This window comes from Felis catus, chromosome A1 (assembly GCF_018350175.1).
Source record: "Felis catus isolate Fca126 chromosome A1, F.catus_Fca126_mat1.0, whole genome shotgun sequence".
In the NCBI taxonomy this organism is placed as follows: domain Eukaryota; kingdom Metazoa; phylum Chordata; class Mammalia; order Carnivora; family Felidae; genus Felis; species Felis catus.
Window position 1 is genome coordinate 9,850,478 of NC_058368.1, and position 24,971 is coordinate 9,875,448.

At 40.9% G+C, this 24,971-nt stretch overlaps 1 protein-coding gene and 1 long non-coding RNA gene across 9 annotated transcripts in view; one reads left to right on the plus strand and one right to left on the minus strand.

The window, feature by feature from the left end:
• The window catches only part of LOC109497264, a 108,067-nt gene extending 87,134 nt beyond the window's left edge, over nucleotides 1-20,933 (minus strand). For all 4 annotated transcript variants that reach the window (XR_006592144.1, XR_002153349.3, XR_006592147.1 and 1 more), the window contains exon 1: nucleotides 20,628-20,933. This is a non-coding gene — a long non-coding RNA (uncharacterized LOC109497264). The remainder of the gene's footprint in view (nucleotides 1-20,627) is intronic.
• A 427-nt stretch (nucleotides 20,934-21,360) lies between these two features.
• Nucleotides 21,361-24,971, plus strand: part of USPL1 (ubiquitin specific peptidase like 1) — a 37,373-nt gene continuing 33,762 nt past the window's right edge. Inside the window, exons 1-2 of one of the 5 annotated variants that reach the window (XM_003980279.5) lie at nucleotides 21,368-21,505; nucleotides 24,791-24,956. In XM_003980279.5, coding sequence (XP_003980328.2) covers nucleotides 24,858-24,956 — 99 coding nt within the window. In that variant the 5' untranslated portion in view covers nucleotides 21,368-21,505; nucleotides 24,791-24,857. Of the gene's footprint in view, nucleotides 21,506-23,129; nucleotides 23,245-24,790; nucleotides 24,957-24,971 lie in introns of those variants that run through there. The other 4 variants (XM_019824892.2, XM_023250450.2, XM_019824898.2 and 1 more) reach the window with 4 other exon arrangements.

Below are 24,971 nucleotides of genomic sequence, written 5' to 3' on the forward strand. Positions count from 1 at the left end.
AACACCTCTGAAAGATCCCTTTCCTAATCTTAGCTTCTTCGCTGGCTTGCCACAAAACCTAAAATTCTTTTATTCTATTCCTTCATTGGCATTTTATTTCCTCTGAAAATGTAATTTCTGGAGGAGTAATACATTAAGTGATCATCAGACATTAACACCTTAGGGTAGAACAGCTAAGATCACAGTGTTATAATAAATAACTAATTCCATCAGATGGAATGTTCTTTATTATTCCTCTAACATTGGAATGTTAATGACCATCTCCCTTAATAATAAGTTTTAAGATAAAAAGACAAATGACATGCATAAAAACATCTCCTAATAAAGAAACTTGAGAAGAATAAGAGGAAGGTGGCGAAATTAACATTTTTGAGTCTCTGTTCTGTATCATGCACTCTGCTAAGTGCTTAATTTTTCTTATTATTTTTCTTTATTTTTGAGAGCTTAAGTCAGGGAGGGGCAGAGAGAGAGAGAGAGAGAGAGAGAGGTAACAGAGGATCCAAAGCGGGCTCTGCGCTGACAGCAGTGAGCCTGATGAGGGGCTCAAACTCAGAATCTGTGAGATCATGACCTGAGCCAAAGTCGGACACTCAACTGACTAAGCCACCTAGGCATCCCAAATTTTCATTATTTTTTAAATCGAGGTGTAACTGGCATATAACACTTCCTAGCTTCAGGTGTACAACATAATAATTTAGTATTTATATACAATGGGAAATGATCACCACTGTAAGTTTATTTAAAAAACATTTTTTAAAATTAAATTCAAGTTGGGGCGCCTGGGTGACTCAGTCGGTTGAGCGACTGACTTTGGCTCAAGTCATGGCCTCGCGGTCTCTGAGTTTGAGCCCCACGTCGGGCTCTGTGCTGATCGCTCAGAGCCTGGAGCCTGCTTTGTATTCTGTGTCTCCCTCTCTCTCTGCCCCTCCCCCACTCATGCTCTGTCTCGCTCTGTCTCTGTCTCAGAAATAAACATTAAAATTTTTTTTTTTATTAAATTCAAGTTAATGTATAGTGTAGTACTGGTTTCCAGAGAATTTAGTGATTCATCACATATAACACCCAGTGCTCATCCCAACAAGTGCCCTTCTTCATGCCTATCACCCATTCAGCCCATCCCCCTACCCACCTCCCCTCCAGCAACCTTCAGTTTGTTCTTTACATTTAAGAGTTTCTTATGGTTTGCCTTTTTTTTTTTAATGTTTTATTTGTTTATTTTTGGGAGGGTGAGAGTGTGGGCGAGGGCAGGATCACAGAGGGAGGGAGAGAGAGAATCCAAAGCAGGCTCTGCAATGTCACCACAGAGCCTAATGTGGGGCTTGATCTCACAAACTGTGAGATCATGACCTAAGCAGAGATCAAGAGTCAGACACTTGGGGCGCCTGGGTGGCTCAGTCAGTTGATCATCTGACTCCTGATCTCTGCTCAGGTCATGATCACACGGTTCATGAGTCCAAGCCCTGCATCAAGCCCTGCGTCAGGATTCTCTCTCCCTCTCTCTGCTCCTTCCCTACTTGTACTAATAAACATTTAAAAAAAAAAAAAAAGAGAGAGGTGCTTAACTGAGCCACCCAGGTGCCCCCTTCCGTTTTGATCTTATTTTTGATTGCTGAGACATATTCCATTGTATATACACACACATCTTTATCCGTTCATCAGTTGAACCACAGTAAGTTTAGTTACCATCTGTCACCATACAAAGAAAATTTTTTTCTTGTGAAACTTTAGCAACTTTCAAATATGCAAAATGATATTATTGACTATAGTCACCATACTGTACATTACAACCCATGACTTACTTATAACTGGAAGTTTGCACCTTTTGATCCCTTTCATACCCATTTTTCCCACCCCCCAAAACCCATCCTCTCTGGCAACCCACAATCTGTTGTCTCTACCTATGAGTTTTCTTTTGGTTTTTTTAGGTTCTAAATATAAGTGAAATATGGTATTTGTCTTTCTCTGATTTATTTTACTTTGCATAATTCCCTCAAGGTCCATCCATGTCCCAAATGGCAGGATTTCCTTAATTTTGATGACCAATCAGTATTCCATTGTGTGTGTGTATATCACACGTGTTTCCATATCTTGGCTATTGTAAATACTTTGCAATGCTGTTGCAGCGAGCATAGGGATGCATCTATCTTTTCAAATTATGGTTTTCATATTCTTCATATAAACACCCTGAAGTGAAATTACTGGATATATAATAGTTCTATTTTTAACTTTTTGAGGAACTTCCATACTGTTTTCCATAGTGGCTGCAACAATTTACATTCCCACCAATGCACATGGGTTCCTTTTTCTCTATATCCTTGACAACATTTGGTATCTTGTCTTTTTGATAACAGTCATTCTAACAGGTGTTAGGTGACATCTCATTGTGGTTTTGATTTGTGTTTATTTGATGAGTAATTTTGAGCATCTTTTCATGTATCTGTTGGTCATCTGTATGTCTTCTTTGGAAAAATGTCTCTTCAGGTTCTCTGCTCACTTTTTAATTGGATTGCTTGTTTTTCTGCCATTGAGTTGTATGAATTCTTTATAATACTAACCCCTTATCGAATATATGATTTGCAAATATTTTTTCCCGTTCAGTAGGTTGCCTTTTCATTTCATTGATGATCTCCTTTGCTATGCAGAAGCTTTTTAGTCTGATGTAGTCCCACTTGTTTACTTTTGCTTTTGTTGCCTTTGCCTTTGTGAGTCAATTCCAAAAAAAATCGTTAAAATTCATGTTGAGGAGCTTATCATCTATAGTTTCTTCTAGGAGTTTTACGGTTTCAGGTCTTACATTCAAGTATGTCACCCATTAAGAGTTAATTTTTGTTTATGGTATAAGACAGTACTCTATTTTCATTCTTATGCATGTGATATCCAGTTCTCCCAGCATCATTTATTGAAGAGACTGTCCGATCCCCACTGTTTATTCTTGGCTCCTTTGCTGTAAACAAATTGACCATATGGCCTTTATTGTGGTGAGATATGTCCCCTCTATACCCAATTTGTTGGGAGTTTTTATCATAAAGTGATGTTAAATTTTGTCAAATGCTTTTTCTGCACATATTGAGGTGATTAGATTATTTTTACTCTTCATTTTGTTAATGTGGTGTATCATGTTGATTGATTTGCAATCATCAGATATTCAACCATCTTTTACATCATTGGAATAAATCCCACTTGGTTATGATATTTGATCCTTTTAAGGTATGTTGAATCAAGTTTACCAATACTGTGTTTAGGATTGTTGCGTTTATGTTCATCAGGGATTACTTAGAAAGGGATATTGGCCTATAGTATTTTTTCCATGGTATCTTGTCTGGTTTTGGTATCAGGGTAATGCTGGCCTTATAAAATGAGTTGGTAAGTGTCCCCTCCTCTTCCATTTTTTGGAAGACTTTGATAGAGAACGGTATTAAATCTCTGAAAAACAAAAATCTCCTGGGCACCATGGTGGCTCAGTCAGTTAAGCGTCCAACTCTTGATCTCAGCTCGGGTCTTGATCTTAGGGTTGTGAGCTCACGCCCAGCGTGGAGCCTACTTAAACAGAGAAAAAAAGAAAAAAGAAAAAAAACCCCACTTTTTTTCAATGTCTGGTAGAATTCACTAGTGAAGCTGCTTGGTCCTGGACTTTTTGCTGGGAGTTTTTTGATTACTGATTTAATTTCCTTGCTAGTAACTGGTCTATTCAGATTTTCTATTTCTTCATGATTCAGTCTTGGAAGATTGTATGCTTCTAGAAATTTATCCATTTCTTCTAGGTTGTCCAATTTGCTGGCATATGATCATTCATAGTAGTCCCTTATGATCCTTTGTATTTCTTTGGTAGCAGTTGTAACTTCTCCTTTTTCACTTCTGATTTTATTTTAGCCCTCTCTCATTTTCTCAGTCTAAAAGTCTGTCAGTTCTGTTTATGCTTTGAAAAGATATCAAAAGATAGCTTTTCTTTTTCTGATAGAAACATAACTACCCCAGCTTTCTTCTGGCTGCCATTTGTATGAAACATCTTTTTCCATCCCTTCACTTTGTCTGTATGTTCTTGCACGTGAAGCCTCTTGCAGGTAGTATATAGGAGGGTCTTGTTTTTCTTACCCATTCAGCTACTCTGTGTCTTTTGATTGGTGAATGTAGTATATTTACATACAATTATTGGTAAGTGTGTATTTATTGCCATTTGTTGCTTTTTGTCTGTTTCATAGCTCCTCTCTGTTCTTTATTATTATCTTACTCTCTTCCCTTGTGGTTTGATGACTTTCTGTAGTGTTATGCTTAGATTCCTTTCTTGTTATCTTTTATATAACTTCTACAAGTTTGTTCTGTGGTTATGAGATTTACATTTATATATGTTATATCTAACAATCTAAGTTGATAGCAAGTTTAAACACATCCTAAAACTACATTTTTATTCCTCTGCCTATGTTTTATTTGATGTCACATTTTATATCTTTTAATTGTGTATTCCTTAACTATTAAATTTGTTACTTTTTGCTACTTTTAACCTTCAGACTAGCTTTCTAAGTAATTAATCCACTACCTTTACTACATATTTACCTTTACCAGTGAGATTTTTTACTTTTATATGTTTTCTTAGTGTCCTTTCTTTTCAGCTTGAAGAAATTCCTTTAACACTTCTTGTAAAGCCAGTTTAATGATGAATTCCTTCAGTATTTCCTTGTCTGGAAAACTCTTTATCCCCTCCTTAATTCTGAATGATAACCTCGCTGGGTAAAGCATTCTTGGTTGCAAGTTTTTTTTCATTCGGTACTTTGATTATATCATGCCACTCCCTTGGCCTGCAAAGTTTTGGCCAAAAAAACCCTGCTGATAGTTGCATAGAGGTTCCCTCGTCCGTAACATGTTGTTTTTCTCTTGCTGCTTTTAAGATTCTCTTTAACTTTTGACATTTTAATTACCATTTGTCTTGTGTAGATCTCTTTGGGGTCATCTTATTTAGAACTTTCTGGGCTTCCTGGATCTGAGTGTCTTTTCCACAGCCAGGCAATCAAGGGACGTCCTCTATGTGGACTATGCACCTGCCAGCTTTAAAAAGGCAGCCAGAGAGCACAGGGGTAGGGCACGCCTGCCAGCTTTAGCAATATAGCGGGGGAGCACGTGGGCTGGGTATGCTTGCCAGCTTTAGTGGGGCAGAAGGGTGCCGTGACTGTTACGTGCCTGCTGGGGCCAGCAAGGTAGGAGAGCACAAAAATGGCACCTGCCAGTGCCTCTGTCCCCAGAGGAAGTTGCGACAAGTCCCTACTCCTCTGGCAGATGCTTCAAGATTAGCAAACGAAGCTCCTTCATATCAAGTCTAGGTGCTTTTCAAACCGCTGCTTTTGTGCCGGGCCATGGGGTGAGTGACTCTGCATGCAAGACCCTTAAGAAAGGATCTCAGTTCCTAGCAGCCTTTTGGTTCTCCTAGACATGTAAGCCTCGCTGGTTTTAAACGCCAGTTGTTTTAAAGGTTTGTCTCTTCGACGCGGATCACAAGAGTTGGGGGGACTAACGTGAGGCAGGAATCCCTTGCTCCTCAGGGAGAAGTGCCGTGTTTGTGAGCTCTCTTCCGGCTGTGGGCTGCTGTGCTGGAGATGGGGTGTTCAGCCAGACTACACCTCTGCCCCTCCTACCGGTCTCTATGTGGCCCTTTTATCCTTTGCTGTAGAGGTGCCGTCTCTGGAGCTGTTCCACATGTAGCTGTAGATCGGGTGTGTCTGTGGGAGGACAAGAGTTTAGGACCTTCCTACGCTGCCATCTTGAACTGCTTTTGCTTAGTACTTTAGAAAGCGAATCATTCAATCCTGAAAGTAAGTCTGTAGAGTAGTAGTACCCTCATTTTACAGACGAGGAGTCAGGCTCAGATAAATTAACATCACAGAGTTTGCTGGTTGGTAAGGAGAGACTGAAACCCATGTTTTGCTCTGTGGCTTGCTCGTCTGGTGCCTGTGGTCAAACTACTGGTGCTGAGCTTTAGTTTTCTCATTTTGAAAATGAAGATAATAATGATATTTACTTTTTGTAGCACTGTTGTGAGGTTTACATGAGAATCAGCACACATAACAGTGTGGCAGAATGCAAGAGAACCGATAGCATACCACTTCTGAGACCAGCTTTAAGAAGCCTTGTAGCCTTCTGCTTTTGCCCTCTAGGAATACTCTGCTGCCATGGTAGGAAGCCCAAGGGAGAATACGAACGAAGAGACCCTGCTCGGAGACAGAGAGAGATGCCCAGCTGGCAGGAAGCACCCTGGCCTCAGATATGTCAGCGCGGCCGTCTTAGACCCTTCCGCCCCGGGCCAGCCGCCAGCTAACCACAGCTGTGTGAGTGGATCCAGGTGAGACCGGCAGAAAAACTGTACAGTTACACACAGAATTGTGAGAAATAAACATTTTTTAAAGCCACAAAATTGTGGAGCAGTTTGCTGTATAACAAATGACCATTAGACTAAAACATGTTAGTTTACTACTCCAAGTTCAAAGTAGAAGAATGAGAGAAGAACTTCATAATCCACACCCTAAAGGTTTCACACCCCCAAATTTCCAAGTTTGAAAAACTGATTTTCCTAGGCAAACCATAAGACACTCTTGACTACAGAGAGCAAACTAAGGGTTGCTGGAGGGGAGCTGGTGATGGGCATCAAGGAGGGCACCTGTGATGAGCACTGGGTGTTGTATGTAAGTGATGAATCACTGAGTTCTACATCTGAGAAACACTACACTATATGCTAACTTGAACTTAATAAAATCTTAGAAGAAAAAAAGAGAAAAACTGATTTTTCTAAGGCAGAAAATGTAGAGTCTTAGAACTTGCATGTCCCAACCAGCAGGCTCTGTTTGTCTGATGTGATCAACACTCTTGATAAGCCCTGAGGAAGAATGATTATTTAGTTTAAACCAGGCTGAAGTAAGGTAAGGAGTTCTAAAGTACAAGTGATCTAACTGACCCTAACTTACTTATTTCCCTGTCTTCGAGAGGCACACCATCAGTCTCTCATCTACATTCTCCCCTGTGGCACGTGATCAGGAATGTCCTCAGTTTATCAGACTACGTTTCAAGGTTATCCTTCCAATTATGACATGTAAACATTCTCATTTCTGCCTACTTATTGATTATTCCCAAATCTGTAGCTACAGCCCAGATGTCTCTCTTGAGATCAAGACTCACATCTCTTAACTGCCTGATGGAATAATCTCATGGAGGGACCCCAGAGTCAGTTTGAAACTGAACTAATCATTTGCTCCTCTCTTTCTCTTCTCCCTCTATTGTGAATACCTTTCTCTCCTTCTTTACTACCAGACGAAGTATTTTCTTTTATTATAATTTTTTTTTAACATTTATTTATTTTTGAGAGACAGAGCATGATCGGGGAGGGGCAGAGAGAGAGGGAGACACAGAATCTGAAACAGGCTCCAGGCTCTGAGCTGTCAGCACCAAGCCCGACGCGGGGCTCGAACTCACGAATCGCGAGATCGTGACCTAGGCCGAAGTCGGACGCTTAACCAACCGAGCCACCCAGGCGCCCCACTACCAAATGAAGTCTTATTTGGACATCGTTTCTTCTGAGAGATCTTTTAAAAATCTCTGGACTAGGTTAGGTGCTAAGCCTTTCTTGAAATTTCAGCACTTATTCTGGCTATATTTGTATTATGTACAACTGTACATATTATTAAAGTCGTAGACTTTGTATACATTATTACAATTGTACTTATTTTACCATTCACTCAATAAATACAACACGTAAACTGACATATGATGCAGTAAAGAAAAATAAAGTAGCACAAAGGGCTGCATCTACCTAGTGAAAGGGGTGTCCTTTTCCATTTGCATAAAGAGAAAAAGCTTTAAACAATGGCAGTAAACTGCTCTTCAACAGGGGTGTGTGTGTGCACGTGTGTAGAGAAGGAATCTGTAGGCACATATAGATTTTGAGCCTAGTGAGAAGGGAAGCCACTGGAATGTTTTGAGCAAAGAAATGACATGACCTTACTGATGTTTTTAGTGAGACACTGGTTGGCAGATGGAGAATAAACCGTGGGGAAGGGAAGGAAGTAGGGAGAAGAGCAGACTATTGCTATAATCCAATGGTCCTCAACTGGAGGCAATTTTGCTCCCAAGGGGACATTTTAGCAACGTCTGGTGACATTTTTGGTGGTCACAACTGTGAGAGGCACTTGCTACTTGTATCTAGTGGGTAAAGGCTAGGGATACCACGAAGTATCCTACAAGGCATGGGTCAGCCCATCCCCCCAAAAAGAACTACTGGCTGCAAATGTCAATAGTGCTGAGTTGGAGAAACTGTTCTGATCTGTCACAGAATGGTGGCATGGATTAAGATGGCAGTGGTGACAGCTCAAGACGTGCTTAGTTCTGGATAGATTTTAAAAGGAGAGGGGCCACCTGGGTGGCTCAGCTGGTTAAGGGTCTGACTCTTGGTTTCGACTCAGGTCATGATCTCACGGTTTGTGAGATCGAGCCCCGCATTGGGTTCTGTGCAGTGTAGAGCCTGCTTGGGATTCTCTGTCCCTCTCCCACTCATGCTGCTCTCTCTCTCTCTCAGAATAAATAAATAAACTTAAAAAAAAAAAAAGGTAGAGCTGACTGGGGATACCTGAGTGGCTCGGTTGGTTAAGCAACAGACTCTTCATTTCAGCTCAGGTTATGATCTCAGGGTTCATGAGTTCAAGCCCCACATCAGGCTCTGTACTCCCTCTCTCTCTGCCTCTCCCCCACTCTCGTGGGCGCGCACTCTCTCTCTCAAAAAAGAATAAATACATTTAAAAAAAAAAAGTAGAGCTGACTGTATGTGTTGTGGGATTAAATGTATAGTATGAGGGAAAAAGAGGCAGAGAGGATATCAAGCTTTCTCACTTGAGCAACTGTAAGAATGAAGTGCCTACTATTGAGAGGAGGAAGAATGTGGAAGCAGTAAGTAGGGAGGAGGTGCTCTGTTTTGTTTGCAGGTGAGAAGTGGCTGATGAGACTCAAGCAATTGTTTTACACATATTAAATGTTGAACTTTGTCTATCTACCTGGTGTCAAGTGAATGTATCAAGTAGGCAGATCGATCCGTGAGCCTGAAGCTCTGGGCAGAGGCTGGGGCTGGAGACAGGCACTTGGGAGTTTCAGCATCTATACAGTACGAACAGCTACAGGACAGGAGAAGATTAGTTAGGGAGGGAATGAAAACTGAGACAAGATCTGGGTTCTGAGGCATTTCAATGCTTAAAGGGGAGGGGAATCAGCACAAACTACTAAAAAGGCAAAGGAGAAGGACTGAGGTAAGAGAACCAAGGGTAAGTCAGAACGAGGAGCTGTGTCAAACGCAGCTGAGAGGGAAAGGGAAACTGAGGGCTGAGAAATGACCACAAGATCTGGCAACACGGATGTGGATGCTGATGTGGAAATGAACGGTGCCGGTGGGAGGCAGGAATGAAAGCCTGACTGGCCTGGAGGCCAAAGAGTTCATAGCAGAGGAAGGTAGAGACAGTGGCTGTAAGCAGTGATACACTCTCTTGCGGTCTTTGTAAAGCTGAGTAAAAAAACAGGTAATATCCGGAGGAGGATTTTTTCCCTCCCAGCTTATGGTACATGTTCGAACCTTCAGAAAACTTGACAGTATGACAAAACTGCTTATATCTACAACAGACTCAACATTTAACACTATCATGTGTTTTTCCTATTTGTACACATGTATACACACACACACACCCTCCCGAACACTGAAGGTAACTTCATCTCTAAATATACTTCAGATACATCTCCTAAAAAAAAAAAGGCAATTCTCCGACACAACCGTAATAACCATTAACAACACATCTAGGAAAATAAAATGTACACTCCCAGATACAGCTTATTGCTAGGCATATTAAAATCCCCCCCAAATAGGTTTTGCAGCAGTTTTTCTCAAACCAGGATTTAATCAAAGTCTACGCATTACATTTGGTTATCATGTTCCTTTGGTGTCTCTTAATGAGTTTTTGAAAAGACCTGTCTTACAGAATGGACCTGACTGATTCCTGGTGAAGCCACTTAACTTGTTCTTCTGTCCCGGAAGGGAAGAGTTTGTAAAAAGTAGTAAATATATTCATTATTCTTGGCATAATATCCTAAAATTAACACTTCCCAACTTTCTGTATCTCTCTGCCCTTTCATTTTACTAAAATTCTCAATTTATTCCAGGATTTTTTTTTTTTCCATTTAACTGCCTCCTGTAAGCTCTAAAGACTCAACTGAGCAACTTACAGGGTTTATACGTTCCATGGTCAGAAAAAACCGACTACAGCCTCTCACTATAAGAATCATGGGGATCTCATCCTGAAGCTAATCAGTACTGACACCAAACATTTTATTGGTTAAGCACAACAAACTACATTTGGAAAGTAAAATGAATTCTCTGAAATTTCTTTCCTGATAAGTAAAATAGTGCCTCCTAATAATTGAGGGTGAAAGCTGCTGTGAAATACGCCCACGTGACCAGAAATTACAACAGCCAAAAGGGTGCACAGAGTCTGGTGCTGGTATGCTCTATACACCATTCTATGTAGTAAAGAACTTAAATACAGATGCAAGATTTGATTAAACTTGTATTTGGCCTTCTGTAACTGGTCAGTCAGGCATAAATGCTTTACACAACTTAATGGACGTTCTTCAAGCAACTTAAAATGCAAACTGACCCAACAATGTTTAGGACTAGAATTCTAAAGAACATTTAGGCATTATCAATTTGTCATAAACATTTTCTGCCACAATCTTAAAATTGTCTTTTCCACAGTGTCAGAAAGCATTAGAAACAGAATGATTTTATACAAATGATTAAACAGTATACAAATTTTATACTGTTTGATCCAATAAATGTTTCATGTTCCCCCTTACATTGCTATTTATTTTTTTGCTATGTTACAAAACCTGCATTTAACATGGCATATGAAATATCATAAAATAAATGAATTCATCTCATTTACGAGTTCATAAGAGTTCATCGCACATGGTGAAATAAATGACTAAAATAAAATGGTTAATGATTTTTTTCCAAAGACTTTATGGGGCTCGAACTCACAACTCTGTGATCAAGAGCCACAAGCTCTACTGACAGAGGAGCCAGGAGCCCCAAAACAGTTAATGATTTTTAACCATTTCCTTGCACTTACTTGGACTTCTTTAGTGCTTTGCATTAGAATTTTTTTTGGGTTTTTTTTTTTTTTTTTCAACGTTTATTTATTTTTGGGACAGAGAGAGACAGAGCATGAACGGGGGAGGGGCAGAGAGAGAGGGAGACACAGAATCGGAAACAGGCTCCAGGCTCTGAGCCATTAGCCCAGAGCCCGACACGGGGCTCGAACTCCCGGACCGCGAGATCGTGACCTGGCTGAAGTCGGACGCTTAACCGACTGCGCCACCCAGGCGCCCCTGCATTAGAATTTTAATCAAAGCACTGATGCTTATTTTAAGTGATATTTTTCAACCCTTTTGGGCCTATGGTTTATTTCAGCGAGGTAAATGACCTTCACTAGCCACCTAGTCCCACCTCATTCTGATTACTACTGCAAAAAACCCCTTACTTCAATAAATTAGAAGCTAGGGACCAGACTTCATGAAGCACCTCCCAGAAGTAAATTAATTCATGTTAAAATAAAAATTGTAGCTATTATCACCTGTAATTATAAGTCTGCCTGTAGGTCATCTCAACTTTCAGACTGTCTGGAAGATCATAAAAACCACTGGTAGTCCCTGATCACGTTATGTAAACTTCTCATTTAGATGGAGCTAGATGAGAAGGAGGGGCCAGCAGCAGAAAATTATCCTTTTAACCTATTCTCCAGCTAGGAAACTATGTTACTCAATTATTTGATCTCAAATGAAGCACAGTGAAGTAACAAAATCAAACTAACATGTTATATAACTGTGGCAGCCAGCTTCCAAGATGGCCTCTAGCGAGCCCTGCCTCCAAGTATTCACACCCTCGTGTGGGTCCCTCCCACAGTAGATCAGGGTGGGTCTGTGCAGGAGAGTGATGACATAATTTTTTTTTTTTGTTTTTTGAGAGAGAGCATGCATGGGATGGGGGTGGGGGTGGGGGGGAGAAGAAGGGAGAGAATCTTAAGCAGGTTCAGCCTGACACAGGGCTGAATCTTATAACCATGAGATCATGACCTGAGCCAAAATCAAGAGTTCCAACACTTAAATGACTGAGTCACCCAGGTGCCCCAAATGGTATATTACTTCTAAAGCCAGGTTATAAAAGACACCACGGTTTCTGCCTCTCTTTCAGATCACCTACTCTGGTGGAAAGCCAGCTGTCATGTCAAGGGACATTCATGCAGCTTTCAGATGACTGCAGTCACATGAGACTCTGAATTGGAACCACCCAGCTAAAATACTTCCAGATTCCTACCCATCAGAAACTGTGTTTAATAATATCTATGGTTTAAGCCTTTGGGGGTACTTTCTTGCACAGCAAAATATAACTATACAATGATATATACTAATTTAACTGGTTGAAGTTATAGCTATATAACATCCCACTTAAGTATTAAAAATCACAGCGTCCTGATGCAATGCAAGGTATTAAAAGAAATCCACTAACAAATACCTATCGAGTACCACTGATGACAAGAAAGCTTTGTCACACTGCACATGAAACTTCCTTAGAGTAATATTCATGGCTGATCTCCACTTTCTCACTAACTCCTCCCTGGGGTAGGAAGGAGTAACCAGTCTGATAAATTTGAGAGAAAAAATTCTGGGCTCAGCCACTTCCTTTTTTCTTTTCTATTTGGGATTTGTCTAACTGAAGAAGCCATTTATTCTGGGCTGTTCTCTATCACACAGTAAATGTAGTGGGACAAACTCCATTCTTGTAGACAGAGAAAGGTGAGGCTGAAATCAGCCTAATTCCGGAGTGCAATACTAGGAAGTTCCTTGTTGCTGCAAGCCTCAGCCACGTTTCCAAAACAACTTTTTGGGTAAACTTGTATTTGAAGCTTCATCTATGTGATTTCTACATCTTATTTCTTACCACGATTCAAACTTCAGCAAGGAAAAAAAGGGTGTCATTACTTATCAATCTCTAAACTAAATACACAGCACTATAATGGGTATTTCGTGTCCATATGGACTGTATGGCATATTTGGGACGTAAACTAAGATAACCTGAAGGATTAAATAATAATTACCTGTCAAATGTAAACTATAAGAAGCACAGAGTTATTAATAAATAAATGAGAAATTATGATCACTGGTAAGCATCAGAAAATCTGAAGAAGAAAGGCAAAAACACAGATGCCCAGACCCCATGCCAAACCCACAGAATTGGGAATAGGACCCAAGCAATTGCATTTTTGATAAGTTCCCAATATAATGCTGATTCATACCAATTTAGGAACCCGAGCTATACACAAGGAGCGCAATGACTCTGGAAAAAAAGAGACTGCTGTGAGCTATCAAAGGAAAGATTACAGCAAACAGAACTTTAAGCAAATTGTAAATGACACGCAGGGTTTAGATGAGATGGTAGGTAACGGAGGGAAACCAGAATGTGCTGAGGGCCTATTAACTGCCAGGCCCTGTTCTACGCATCACCTCATTTAAGATAATTTCACTGCATACATGGAAAAACTGAGGCTCAGACAGATGAAATCATTTACCTCAGGTCACAAAACTAGTTAAACGACACAGTGGGATTAGTAGACATTTTCATCATATGGATGAAATTGAGCCTCAGGGAGGTTAAGTATTTTGTTGGAAGAAACAAAATTGGGAAGTGGAAGAACTGTGATTAATAAGTGGACAAGGTGAAATCAGGTCTGTGAATCTAAAGCCTGTTTCTTTTTTTCTTTTTAGTAAGATGGAAAGGAATCTCCTTTGCTTAAATAGAACACAAGAACAGAAAAGCAATAGTAAGCTTAGAAATCAAATTAGACCATCAAAAAATAGTCTACACTTAAACGTATGATGTGGTCAGACAACCACACATTAAAGACCACCAATGATATAAAAATCAGTTTTAAAAAGATTTTTTTTAAAAAAAGACATTCTTGAAGTTTTTAAAAAAATTTTTTTAAATGTTTATTTTGAGAGACAGACAGTGCAAGTGGGGGAGGGACAGAGAGAGAGGAGAGAGACAATCCCAGGCAGGGTCCACACTGCTAGCACTGAGCCCGACATGGGGCTCAAACTCACAAAACCATGAGATCATGACCCGAGCTGAAATCAAGAGTTAGACATTTAAGCGACTGAGCCATCCAGGCACCCCTTAAAAAAAAAAGATCAAAAGAAAAAAAATCAAAGGCAGTTTTGTCTGAATTGATTAGTTTACTAAATAATTACCAACTGCAATTAGCAATCAGAATCCAATTAGACTGAACTGATGATTCAGCAACTAGTTGGAAAGTACCAACCTAGTCAAAACAGTCAAATTAATTTTACAGTTAGTCTTATAAGCATAATGTTTAAGGCCAGAGTAATTTCACTTATAACTGAAAATTTTTTTTTAATGTTTATTTTTTGGAGAGACTGTGCACACACATGTGTGAGGGGAGGGGCAGAAAGAGAGGAAGAGAATCTTAAAAACATTTTTTTTTAACGTTTATTTATTTTGAGGGAGAGAGAGAGAGAGCATGAGCAGAGGAGGGGCAGAAAGAGAGGAAGATACAGAATCTGAAGAAGGCTCCAGGCTCTGAGCTGTCAGCACAGAGCCCGACGTGGGGCTGGAACTCATGAACTGCGAGACTATGACCTGAGCCGAAGTCAGATGCTTAACCAACTGAGCCATCCAGGTGCCCCAAAGGAGGGAGAGAGTCTTAAGCAGGCTCCACACTCAGTGCAGAGCCCGATGTGGGGCTCAATCTCACAACTGTGAGATATGACTTGACCCAAAATCAAGAGTCGGAGGTTTAACTGACTGAGCCACCCAGGCACCCCATAACTGAAATTTTTAAAGACTGCTTTACGACAATATTTTATAAGACTTCGTGATAAATATTACTACCTTAAGGACTTAAAAAAAAAATGTTACTTGAGAGAGAGAATGTGCAGCCATATGCAACAGCGGGGAGGGGGAGGGGGGGAGAGAGAGAGAGAGAGAGAGAAAATCCCAAACAGGCTCCACACAGTCAGCACAGAGCCTGACTTGGGGCTCTATCCCATGAACTGTGAGATCACGACCAGAGGGGAGATCATGACCAGAGCTGAAATCAAGAGTTGGATGCCCAACCAACTGACCCACCCAGCACCCCTTAAGGACTTTCTGAAAAGTGAAGCTAAATACTTACTTATCTCTATTCTCCATGTATATAGGCACCTCAACTGTTTTTCCATCTTTAAGACCAAAGTCAAAATTCAACTTTGTGAGACCCCTCCTGTAATTAAAATTAACTAGTTTCTTTCCATTGTTGCTACGGAATATTGCTTGCACATCTCTATTTAGCATTTATTTCATTTTGCCTTTGTACGAAAACTATCCATTTACAAATGCTTCTACTTTTTTTTTAGGGATAAAGATTATGCATTAAGCACCTTTGTATTCATCCAGCATTTAGCACAGTGCTTTGCATACTCAATAAAAGTGCGTTGACAAATAAGTTAATATTTTTCTCACATCTTCCAAAACCCTGAACTAACAAGGATAAGAACGTGGGGAAATATACTGTGGAAAACACTACATTTTAAGAGTAGGTTTTGTCAGCCCTGTGAACTGGGAACCATGATGATCATTCATTGATTAGCAAATATGTACTATGTACTAGGCAATGTATATATAACCTCGAATAAGACCGACGTAGTCCTTGCCCTCACAAGTTAGTAGACACTTAATATATGCATAGGTTGTGAAGAAAACAAACAGCAGGTGGTAATAAGGAATTAGAGTAGGGATGGCAGGTACAGGGCTGCTCATAGGGTGGACAGCTTGACAAGTGAAACCGAGGCTGACACTTGAAGGATGAGTCACATATGCAAGGAGAAGGGGAACAGCTAGGAGAATTAAGGCCCTGAAGCAGGGGTGGCGGCCACATGCTACAATGCCAGCTTCAGGGGAATCCAATTACCACAGCATATTCTCTACCCTTCTATTTATCAGTTCTTTTGCAATTGTTTCTATCACTTCTCTTTTTCTGATGGTTCAGATATTCCTGGCAAAATTTTACAAATGGCATGAACTCAGGGGGATGTAAGGCTGTTTCCAAATAATCCTAATTTCCCTCTAATCTTACGACTGATAAATTCATCTCCAAGAGACATCTGTGTCCCAATTAGGAAAAGAGTGTTTCTCTAAATCATCTTTAATTTTTTGATTTGGGAGTCCTCCTGATTGCTAATCAACATGTATAATTACTTCAATAATTATAGAATGTTCTTTTGTTTTCAGAAAAATGACCTGCTGCTTTCCGAACTGTAAATTGCTCTAGAACCTACGTAGAGGAAACCTACCTAAAGTGGTCCCTAACCCCGGGGCATTCTCAGATCTACTGCTACAGCTACCTGTGAAATGGGAGCATGTGATGTACTGGAAAAAGCCCTGCATTAGAAATTAGAGGACACAGGTTCTAGTCCCAGGTCTGCCACTTTGTTATGCAAATTTGGGTCAGTTGTTCACTTCTAGGTTTAGTTTTATCATTGGTAAAGTGGGAATATATAGGACACCTGGTGGCTCAGTCGGTTAAGCGTCAGACTTCGGCTCAGGTCATGATCTTGTGGTTCCAGAGTTCAAGCCCCGCATCACGCTCTATGCTGAGAGCCTGGAGCCTACTTCAGATTCTAGGTCTCCCTCTCTCTCTGCCCCTCCCCCCCCTCTTTCTCTCTGATAAACATTAAAAAAAATTATAAAGCAAGAATACATAAAAGTTGCAACTTATACAAAGTCAACTCCATGTGCTTGGCAAAAAGTTTAAAAGAAAAATATCAATTTAAATAGCACTCAGTGAGTATATGCCTAGAGGTAAGCATGAGCTGGAAAGCCCAAATATGTTGTTCCATCAATTAGTCTCAGTTAAGAGCCTTTCACTGAAAATCTTGCTGTGCTGTATGATTTTAGTGTTTAAAGATTTATATACTTATTTATATACGCACACATACACATACATATATATGTGTATACACACACACACACACACTTACATACTTCTTTGCCTAAAACAAGGTCCCTGCATATCCATTTGCTTCATCCACAGCTCAAAAAAAAAAAAAGAACAGTCATTCAGGTGATATGATTTAGTTCATATGTTTACTTTGGAACCAAATAGGGTACAGACTCCACTACATGACTATACTATACTGCCATAGAGAGCACATAAGTCAAAGTGGATGGAACCCTGGCAATATACTGTTGAGACCCTGATCCATCAATTTTTTTGTTACTGGTTGCTAAATAACATAGTTTACCAACTATGTCACTATCCCAATAGACCTGTGCCACTGTTTAGGGAAAAGATATATTCACATCTGTGGAAACCGATGAATGTACAAAGTTATTCATTGCACAATGCTTTTACTAAAGACCAGGAAAAAAACCTAAATGTCCAAAAGTTAAGGGCCGACTAAGTGACACATCATACAGTGGAATATCATGCTGCCATAAAAATGAATAAGGAACCACTTTAGATAATGACATAGAACAGTTTCTAAGATAAATGAAAAAAACAGGGTACATACACTGTGCATAGTACCATTTACATACAAAAGGGGGGGAATATATGTAGATTTGCTTATACACATGTGAAAGTTTTTTGGAAAAAAATATAAGAAACTGGTAGCATTGGTTGCTTCCTAGGGAAGAAACTGGGACAGGAGTAGAAGGAAGACTTTTCACTGCATATTCTTTTTTACCTTTTTAAATGTGAACCATGTGAATCTATTACCCAATCCAAAAGAAAATACAAAATTTAGATCAGCACCAAAGTAGTTTGAGATGAAAAAGGATCATGCTCTTAATGTTAAACATTTGCAAAAAGTAGGCATAGTAGGTAGAATAATTGGAACTGTAAGTGACCATCTATTCTAAACTCACTTTATAGATCTGGAAACCAAGGCCTTGAGAATTAAGCGACTTATGTGAGGTCACATAACAAAAGAGTGAGGATTAGAAATCAGATGTTCCAAGATCTACTCTACAACTCTTCTGTATCATACCGTCTTCTCATTTTGTGTGGGCAAAATGGAAACAAGTCTAGACTACATAAAGGGTCGTCATGTTCCGTCTAAAATTCAGAGGCTAAAGTACAAAATAAAATAACTTCAACTCCTCAGACTACTCATTTTTAGTGTGGCCTTGATGTGGTGACACTTACAAATAGGCCGTGCATATCCTCATCACTGCACATATTACAGTATGATAAATGTACTGTCTTTATCCTATCTCAATTGAATCCACTGAGGGCAAGAACTAGAGTGTCTTCTTTTAATTTTCTAAATTTGCAAACGCCTCGCACAAGTGTAACTGCCAAAAATAGTAATATAGGTTTACATTCCCTATCCAAAACCCAGGGTCTGGATATATTTTAGAAATAACAATTCCTTGAAATTTAAAAATGTTACAGGATACACACAACACTTCCCACACCAGTGGTCAAGGGGAGCACCCCACAGTCAAACATATAACCTATTTCCTCAGCAAAACATATGGGGTAAAAACTATGTATCACTTTTCATTAGCTTGGGTGATATTTTGTTACCAAATTAATTTTCTCTCCAAGTTTAATAAGTTTTTGGTTTGGGCAGCCTCCTGAATGTTGGAATTAAATAGATTATAGACTGCATTTACAAAGGTGCTGCTAACAAAAATAGGGTTAGTTCCTTCAACTCTCTTTTTTTTTTTTTAATTTTTTTTTTTCAACGTTTATTTATTTTTGGGACAGAGAGAGACAGAGCATGAACGGGCGAGAGGCAGAGAGGGAGGGAGACACAGAATCGGAAACAGGCTCCAGGCTCTGAGCCATCAGCCCAGAGCCCGACGCGGGGCTCGAACTCGACGGACCGCGAGATCGTGACCTGGCTGAAGTCGGACGCTTAACCGACTGCGCCACCCAGGCGCCCCAACTCTCATCTTTTTTGATGAGATCAGAACGACCAATCACAGCAGGCAGCTTTTACATCCCAGCTTTGGGCTAAAGACTTGGCTCCTGATTAAGGAATCCAATCCAGCAGAGGGGACAAAACCTGATGCTATGGAAAGAAAACATTTAAAAGAGAAGAAAGAAAATCCTAAGTGTACATTATACTCCTATTTTGGCTGTTCACGACTAAAAGCTTCCTTTAATCACACTGTGTTAGTTTTTAAATGGAAACACGTTAAATACAATTTCTGTACCACATTGCTGACGAGGAGATTGCTTTCTACTGAAAGGTAACTAACTGTACTCTTTCTGGGACCAGTGTACATAGAAAGAGGCATTCCAAACACATTCGCAAGGAAAAAGCATAAATGTATTCAATTTTTTCAACCTGGGACTGCTCCTGTACTGTAACTTAAAGGAGAGTTTCTTCTAGTCAACCTCTCCTAATTGTCCTTATTAGCATCACTCCTTTTAGAAAGTCTTGCGGAACTTTTTCTACCTTTTACAAGGGGGAAAAATTCTGGAGTCAAATCTGTGTATCTAAAATCCCCTTTTCTTTCCACAACCCAAGCCCTACATCCATTTTGTTTCTGTCACTATTACATATTTTTTCCTGGCAAAAAATCAAATTTGCACTGCAAGACTATAAATCAACTTCACAAACAACGTTTCATTGATATAATTCAGTTTGGCAATGTTGATTTTTCCATCTTAGGATTGTAGCTACAATTTTAACTGAATCAATTGTTTTGTTCAACTTACGAAGTTAACAATTCGGCAAGCATCATTTACCAAAAAAAAAAAAAAAAAAAAAAAAAAAAAAAAAAATCCTGTATTTTATCCTGAAAATGGAAATAGCAATGGTGAACAAGAAAAACGCTCCGAGTTTGTCTATTATTTCAAGAAGGAAATACTATGTTCTATTTTCATAATTCATTTGAAAAAGAGAAAACTAGTCAGATCTTACAACAAATATACCAGCATATTAATAATCGAGGACAACAAGAAAGGTAAGCAAAAATTAACCAGCCTAGTTTTCAGTCTGGAGGAAAAACAAACTCCCTACTGGATTTCTTGGCCATATGCATTCGTAAGTACGGACAACTAAAATCCTTTTTACTGAAGAATTTCTTGGCATAAGGGACTTGTTTCCTCTATACCGCCCTATCAAAATTACCAGCATTATTCTAGAATATAGTTATTTAGTTTGAAACCACTAAAAACATCCCCCCCCCCCCCCAGCCCAAAATGCTAACGGTGGTTACTCTGTCACGACAGGGTCACAAAATCCAAACTGTTACTCTAGGTTATAGAACCAGTCGACCAAAAGGACTTCTAGAATATGCTGCCCCAAGATTCAGAATGCAACTCAGAAATAGCACACGCGGTCACGATGTCCCTTAAGCCACATGACCTTCCTACGAAAGCAGAGCCTTAAACTTATCAACTACAGGAGAACTATCCTTTTCTCTTAAGTTCAAGCAAGGCAGGGCAGCTAAAATGAACGCAGCAGGGACAGATCGGCTGCTGACTAGCAAAAACGGGCGGTGGACAGCAAAGTCCCTGTGCTTTGGCTACTCCCCTTACCGTTAGAAGATCTGGGAGGGAGGAAAGGAGAAACACCCCAGAATCCTGGCAGAAAAGCCCCTGGCCTCGAAGATGGGGTTTAGGGAGACAGGGAGGGGCAGCTCCGTGTGTGTGGTGACCCTTTGTGAACACACACTCTGTGGCTGCTCGGCTCTCACCGAGGCTTTAGGAGAGCGGACTACGGGGGCCTTGCGCGGCCCACAGTCGTCGTGGAGACCGCAGCGCTGCAGGGACGCGCCGGCCGACAGGCTCCATTGCACCCTCCGCCTCTGCAGGCTGGGGAGCCCTTCCCTCGCCCCACCACCCACCCACCCAGGTCACTCTCCGCCGCGTCGACTTCCGACCCGGGCTCGCGTCGGCCCGGGCGCAACGAGGTGCGCGCCACTCTCTTTCCTCAGCGTAATCCCTCCGCTGCCGAGCGCGCACTAGTTTTAATCACGCCCCACCCCCTGGTCGCCGGCGTCACCTCCGCCACTCGAGCGCTTTCCAGCAGCTTCCAGAAACGTCGCCTCCCCAAACCCAGCCACTCACAGATGCCGGGCTCGGCAGCCACCGGCCCCGCCCCTAGCCGTCGCCGCGGCTGAAACTGCGGCTGCGACAGCCGGGCGGGCAGCCACGCCTCTGCAGAGGCCGTCCGGAAGTGCTCCCGTTCTCACCTTCCCCGCCACGCTGACGAACTTTCAGGCCCCGCGCCGAGCAGGAAGGGGAATTCTTTTGCCGCGGACTCAAACCGGAAGCCGCTTGGCGAGCGGAGAGGCCGGTGGGGGAGGAGCGGGCCGGGGGGAACGTGGGTTGAACGTTGCACGGGGTGGTGTGGACCCAAGCTGGAACAGGAGTTCGGACCGACCCGGTGTGAAGAAGGAGCGTGCACGCGGCAGGTAAGGGAGGAGAGGAAGTGGTTTCCTTCAGCTCCCGAAGTAGGGAAGGGGGCACAGAGCTGGGGAAAAGGGACTGCCGCTGGGGGGGTCCGCGCGCCGAAAGGTGGGCTAGGCTGGGAGAGGGAAGGGGCTGGGACTGGGCTCGGGGGGGAAGGGTTGGCGATTAAGGTAGAGAGTTACTGATTCGTTTTGGCTCAGAGAGGTAAATGCTGAAGAGAAACCAGAGTTGTTTTGTGTTTCGTTCTTCCAAAGAGCGTGGAGATGGGGAGGGTTAACGGAACCCTGCACCTTGGGTTTCCAAGGTTTGGTTTTGAAACTGACAGGTCTTGGTCCTGTGCGTCTCTGATTCTGGAGGGCCGGGCACCCAAAGCCGACCCCAGTCCTCGGCTTCAAGTTTACTGTGGTCTTACCTTTGACAATTCATGTGCTGAGCTCTCTTGGTCTTGGAGGGCAAGCTCAGATGTAAAGTTTGAGGCTCTTCTCGGAGCCGCTGGTTCTGTGGGTTTCCCCACTGTGCACACGGGGCTGTGAAAGAAGCTTAATTGCATATCTTTCGGCATACCCAGGGGCAACTTTACATATTCTTTGTGCTGTAACTGGGTTCATACTGGGCTAGGCATTCACACTGGGGCTCCTGGATTATCAGTGGCTCACCGAAATAATGAAAAGAGGGAGTCAGAAGGAAGGTGCTGAGGTTGAAGTGGAGGAGAGGAAGGTAAGACTGGAAAGCCGGGTTGGTCGGTCTCAAGTACAGTGAGTTTTAAGGTCATAGTATTACCCTTAGGTCCATACTGAGCTGTTTGGACTTTCCTACAATCAGGTTGGGGTAAATGATTTTAAGTTGAGCCGTGACAGACTCAGACTTGTTTTATACTAGCGTTACTTTGGCTGCAGTATGGAGTGGGGATCGGATGGAAAGAGGTGGGATTTGAGATGCTTCCCAAGAATTGTCCTCAGAATTTGGACAGGAGGAAGTGGGAAGTGAAAGTTTAGAGAACCACTCGAATTTTCTAGTATGTGTATTTGGAAGGATGAAGATGCCAAAATCTAGGTGAGATACAAGAAAGAGGAGCAGGTTATGTTTGTAGCGAGAACAATGGAGACCATCATTGAGGGCAAATTAACTTGCAAGAATCACCCCCAGGGTTTTGTGTATAAGACAAAGTAAATTGTTTTTGAAAGTCCTAGATAGCTCACCTCTGCTATTTTTTTTTTTTTTAAATCAGTTTTCTTTTGCCAGGTTTTGCATAGTCAGAATTTCAACCACCAGCCTATCTGCTTGTCCCATTGAAATGTTGGCTGCTGAGATCAGGATCAGAGCAGATTTGAAGGCTTCTTATTTTTACTGTTATAATTGAGAGAGAGAGAAAAAAAAACAAAACAAAACAGGCCAAAAAAGTTTTTCTAGATCTCACAGGCAGATGGAAATTTTCATTAAAAACATCTTATTCAAGGATTATAGCGTACCAGGTTCTACCAGTTTCTTCTGAGAATAGTGCAGAATAATACAAGATGGGCTCCATAGTTTCTATAGGGTAAAGTATAAAATTAGCACCAAACAAATAGTAGTTAAAACGTATTGTGTGTTCAGGTGCTAAGCATTTTATATGTATTTAATTCTTAGAACAAACCAATTTTACAAATTTCTGAACCCAGATCTGCTGTTGTAAAGCCCATGCTTTTGGCCACTCTGGAACCATAAGCAGTTGGACTCTTTTCTGCCTAGTTTGTTGCCTTTTGTAAGTACATTATCAATAGAACAAAGCAAAAATGATAAATTTGTGTTTTCTGTGAGGAGCTTATAAATTAAAAGCACCAAACTTTTATCTTTTTTTTTTTTTAGAAGTTTATTTATTTACTTTGACACAGAGAGAGAATGCAAGCAGGGGAGAGGCAGAGAGAGAGAGAGAGAGAGAGAGAGAGAGAGAGAAAGTCAAGAGAGACAGAGAGTCCCAGGCAGGCTCCGCGCTGTGAAGCGCAGAGCCAGACTTGGGGCTCGAACTCATGAACCATGAGATCACGCAGTGAGTCGAAATCAGGAATTGGATGCTTAACTGGCAGAGCTACCCATGTGCCCCTTACTTTGATCATTTTGGCAGTGGTTCTCAGTGGGGCAGTTTCGCCTCCCAGGGGTCTTTTGGCAATGTCTGGAGACTTAGTCACAACTGAGGAGTAACACTGGCATCTAGTAGGTAAGAGTGAGCGATGCCGCTGAACATCATACGGGGAAAGGATAGCCTTCACAACGAAGAATTATTTGGTCCAAGATGTTTATAGCGCTGTAGTTGAGAAGTCCTGCCATATCAATATATTTCTTTAGGAAGAGGGAATTGAGATTCACTTACACTTTTCTTCTTAAACATTTTTATTTTTGACATTATTCCTCGGCTTGAAAGACATGTAAACCTTATATATCTGGAACAGAATAGTGTCACTGGTTTTTAAAGTGAATCTGCGAGCCACAGTTTCCCAGGAAATGGTTGTCATAGAATGATGAATTCTTAGATTTGGGAAAGACTTTTGCTTGAAATTATTTTACAACATCCCTGCTGTTCTCTGCTATAGGTCTTTTGTATCTGGTTTCCCTATATTTTAAACACATATCTAAACTACTCTTAACATATTTTTTCCTTCTACTGAGCTCCAGTCTCATAATTTCAACTTTACTGAATGTGATTCTACTCCATGAAATTAACACTCAAACCAAGCTTGTTAAATACCTAATTTGTACTATTACAGTGTTTACATTTTTGTCGGGTACAGTTCATTTATTATAAAATAGTATATTGGTGGAAACTTAAAAAAAATAGCATTATTCTCTTGGTGACCTGTTCTTGGTGGTTGAAAGCAATAGGAATTTATGGGGTTCTTTTGTCTCTGTCAAGCAATGGCACAAAAGATCCTGAGTCTTTAAAGTACCTTCTAATATAACGCTGACATACTTGTTTCAGATTATGCATAGACTCTAAGAACTTGAGTTTTCAAACTCTGGTCAGTATAATTTGCTTTAAAGAATAGTTACCTTCTTTTGTAAGTTTTAATAAATTTGCTTACAAGTAAGTCTGAAACTTGGTCCTGTTTCCAGTCTGCCCTCTTCCAACAAATTTGCCAGGTTTCTATGTATAGGTTATTTGATTTCACGTCAAGATTACAATTTTAGAATATGTTTATCTTAAGACCTATGGTTTCAAAGTATATTTAATATATATACATCTTATAGCATAGCTCTTTTTCAAGGTAAATAGAATTTTTTATTTAATTGTCTATTGACTTTTTTTTTTCCAGGGTTCATTGAAAAATCCTTAGTGATATTGACATGTTTCAAGTGACATAAATTAGCCAATGACTCGGAATGATGGATTCCCCGAAGATTGGAAATGGTTTGCCAGTGATTGGACCAGGGACTGATATAGGGATATCTTCACTCCACATGGTGGGGTATTTGGGAAAAGTTAGTGAACTTATT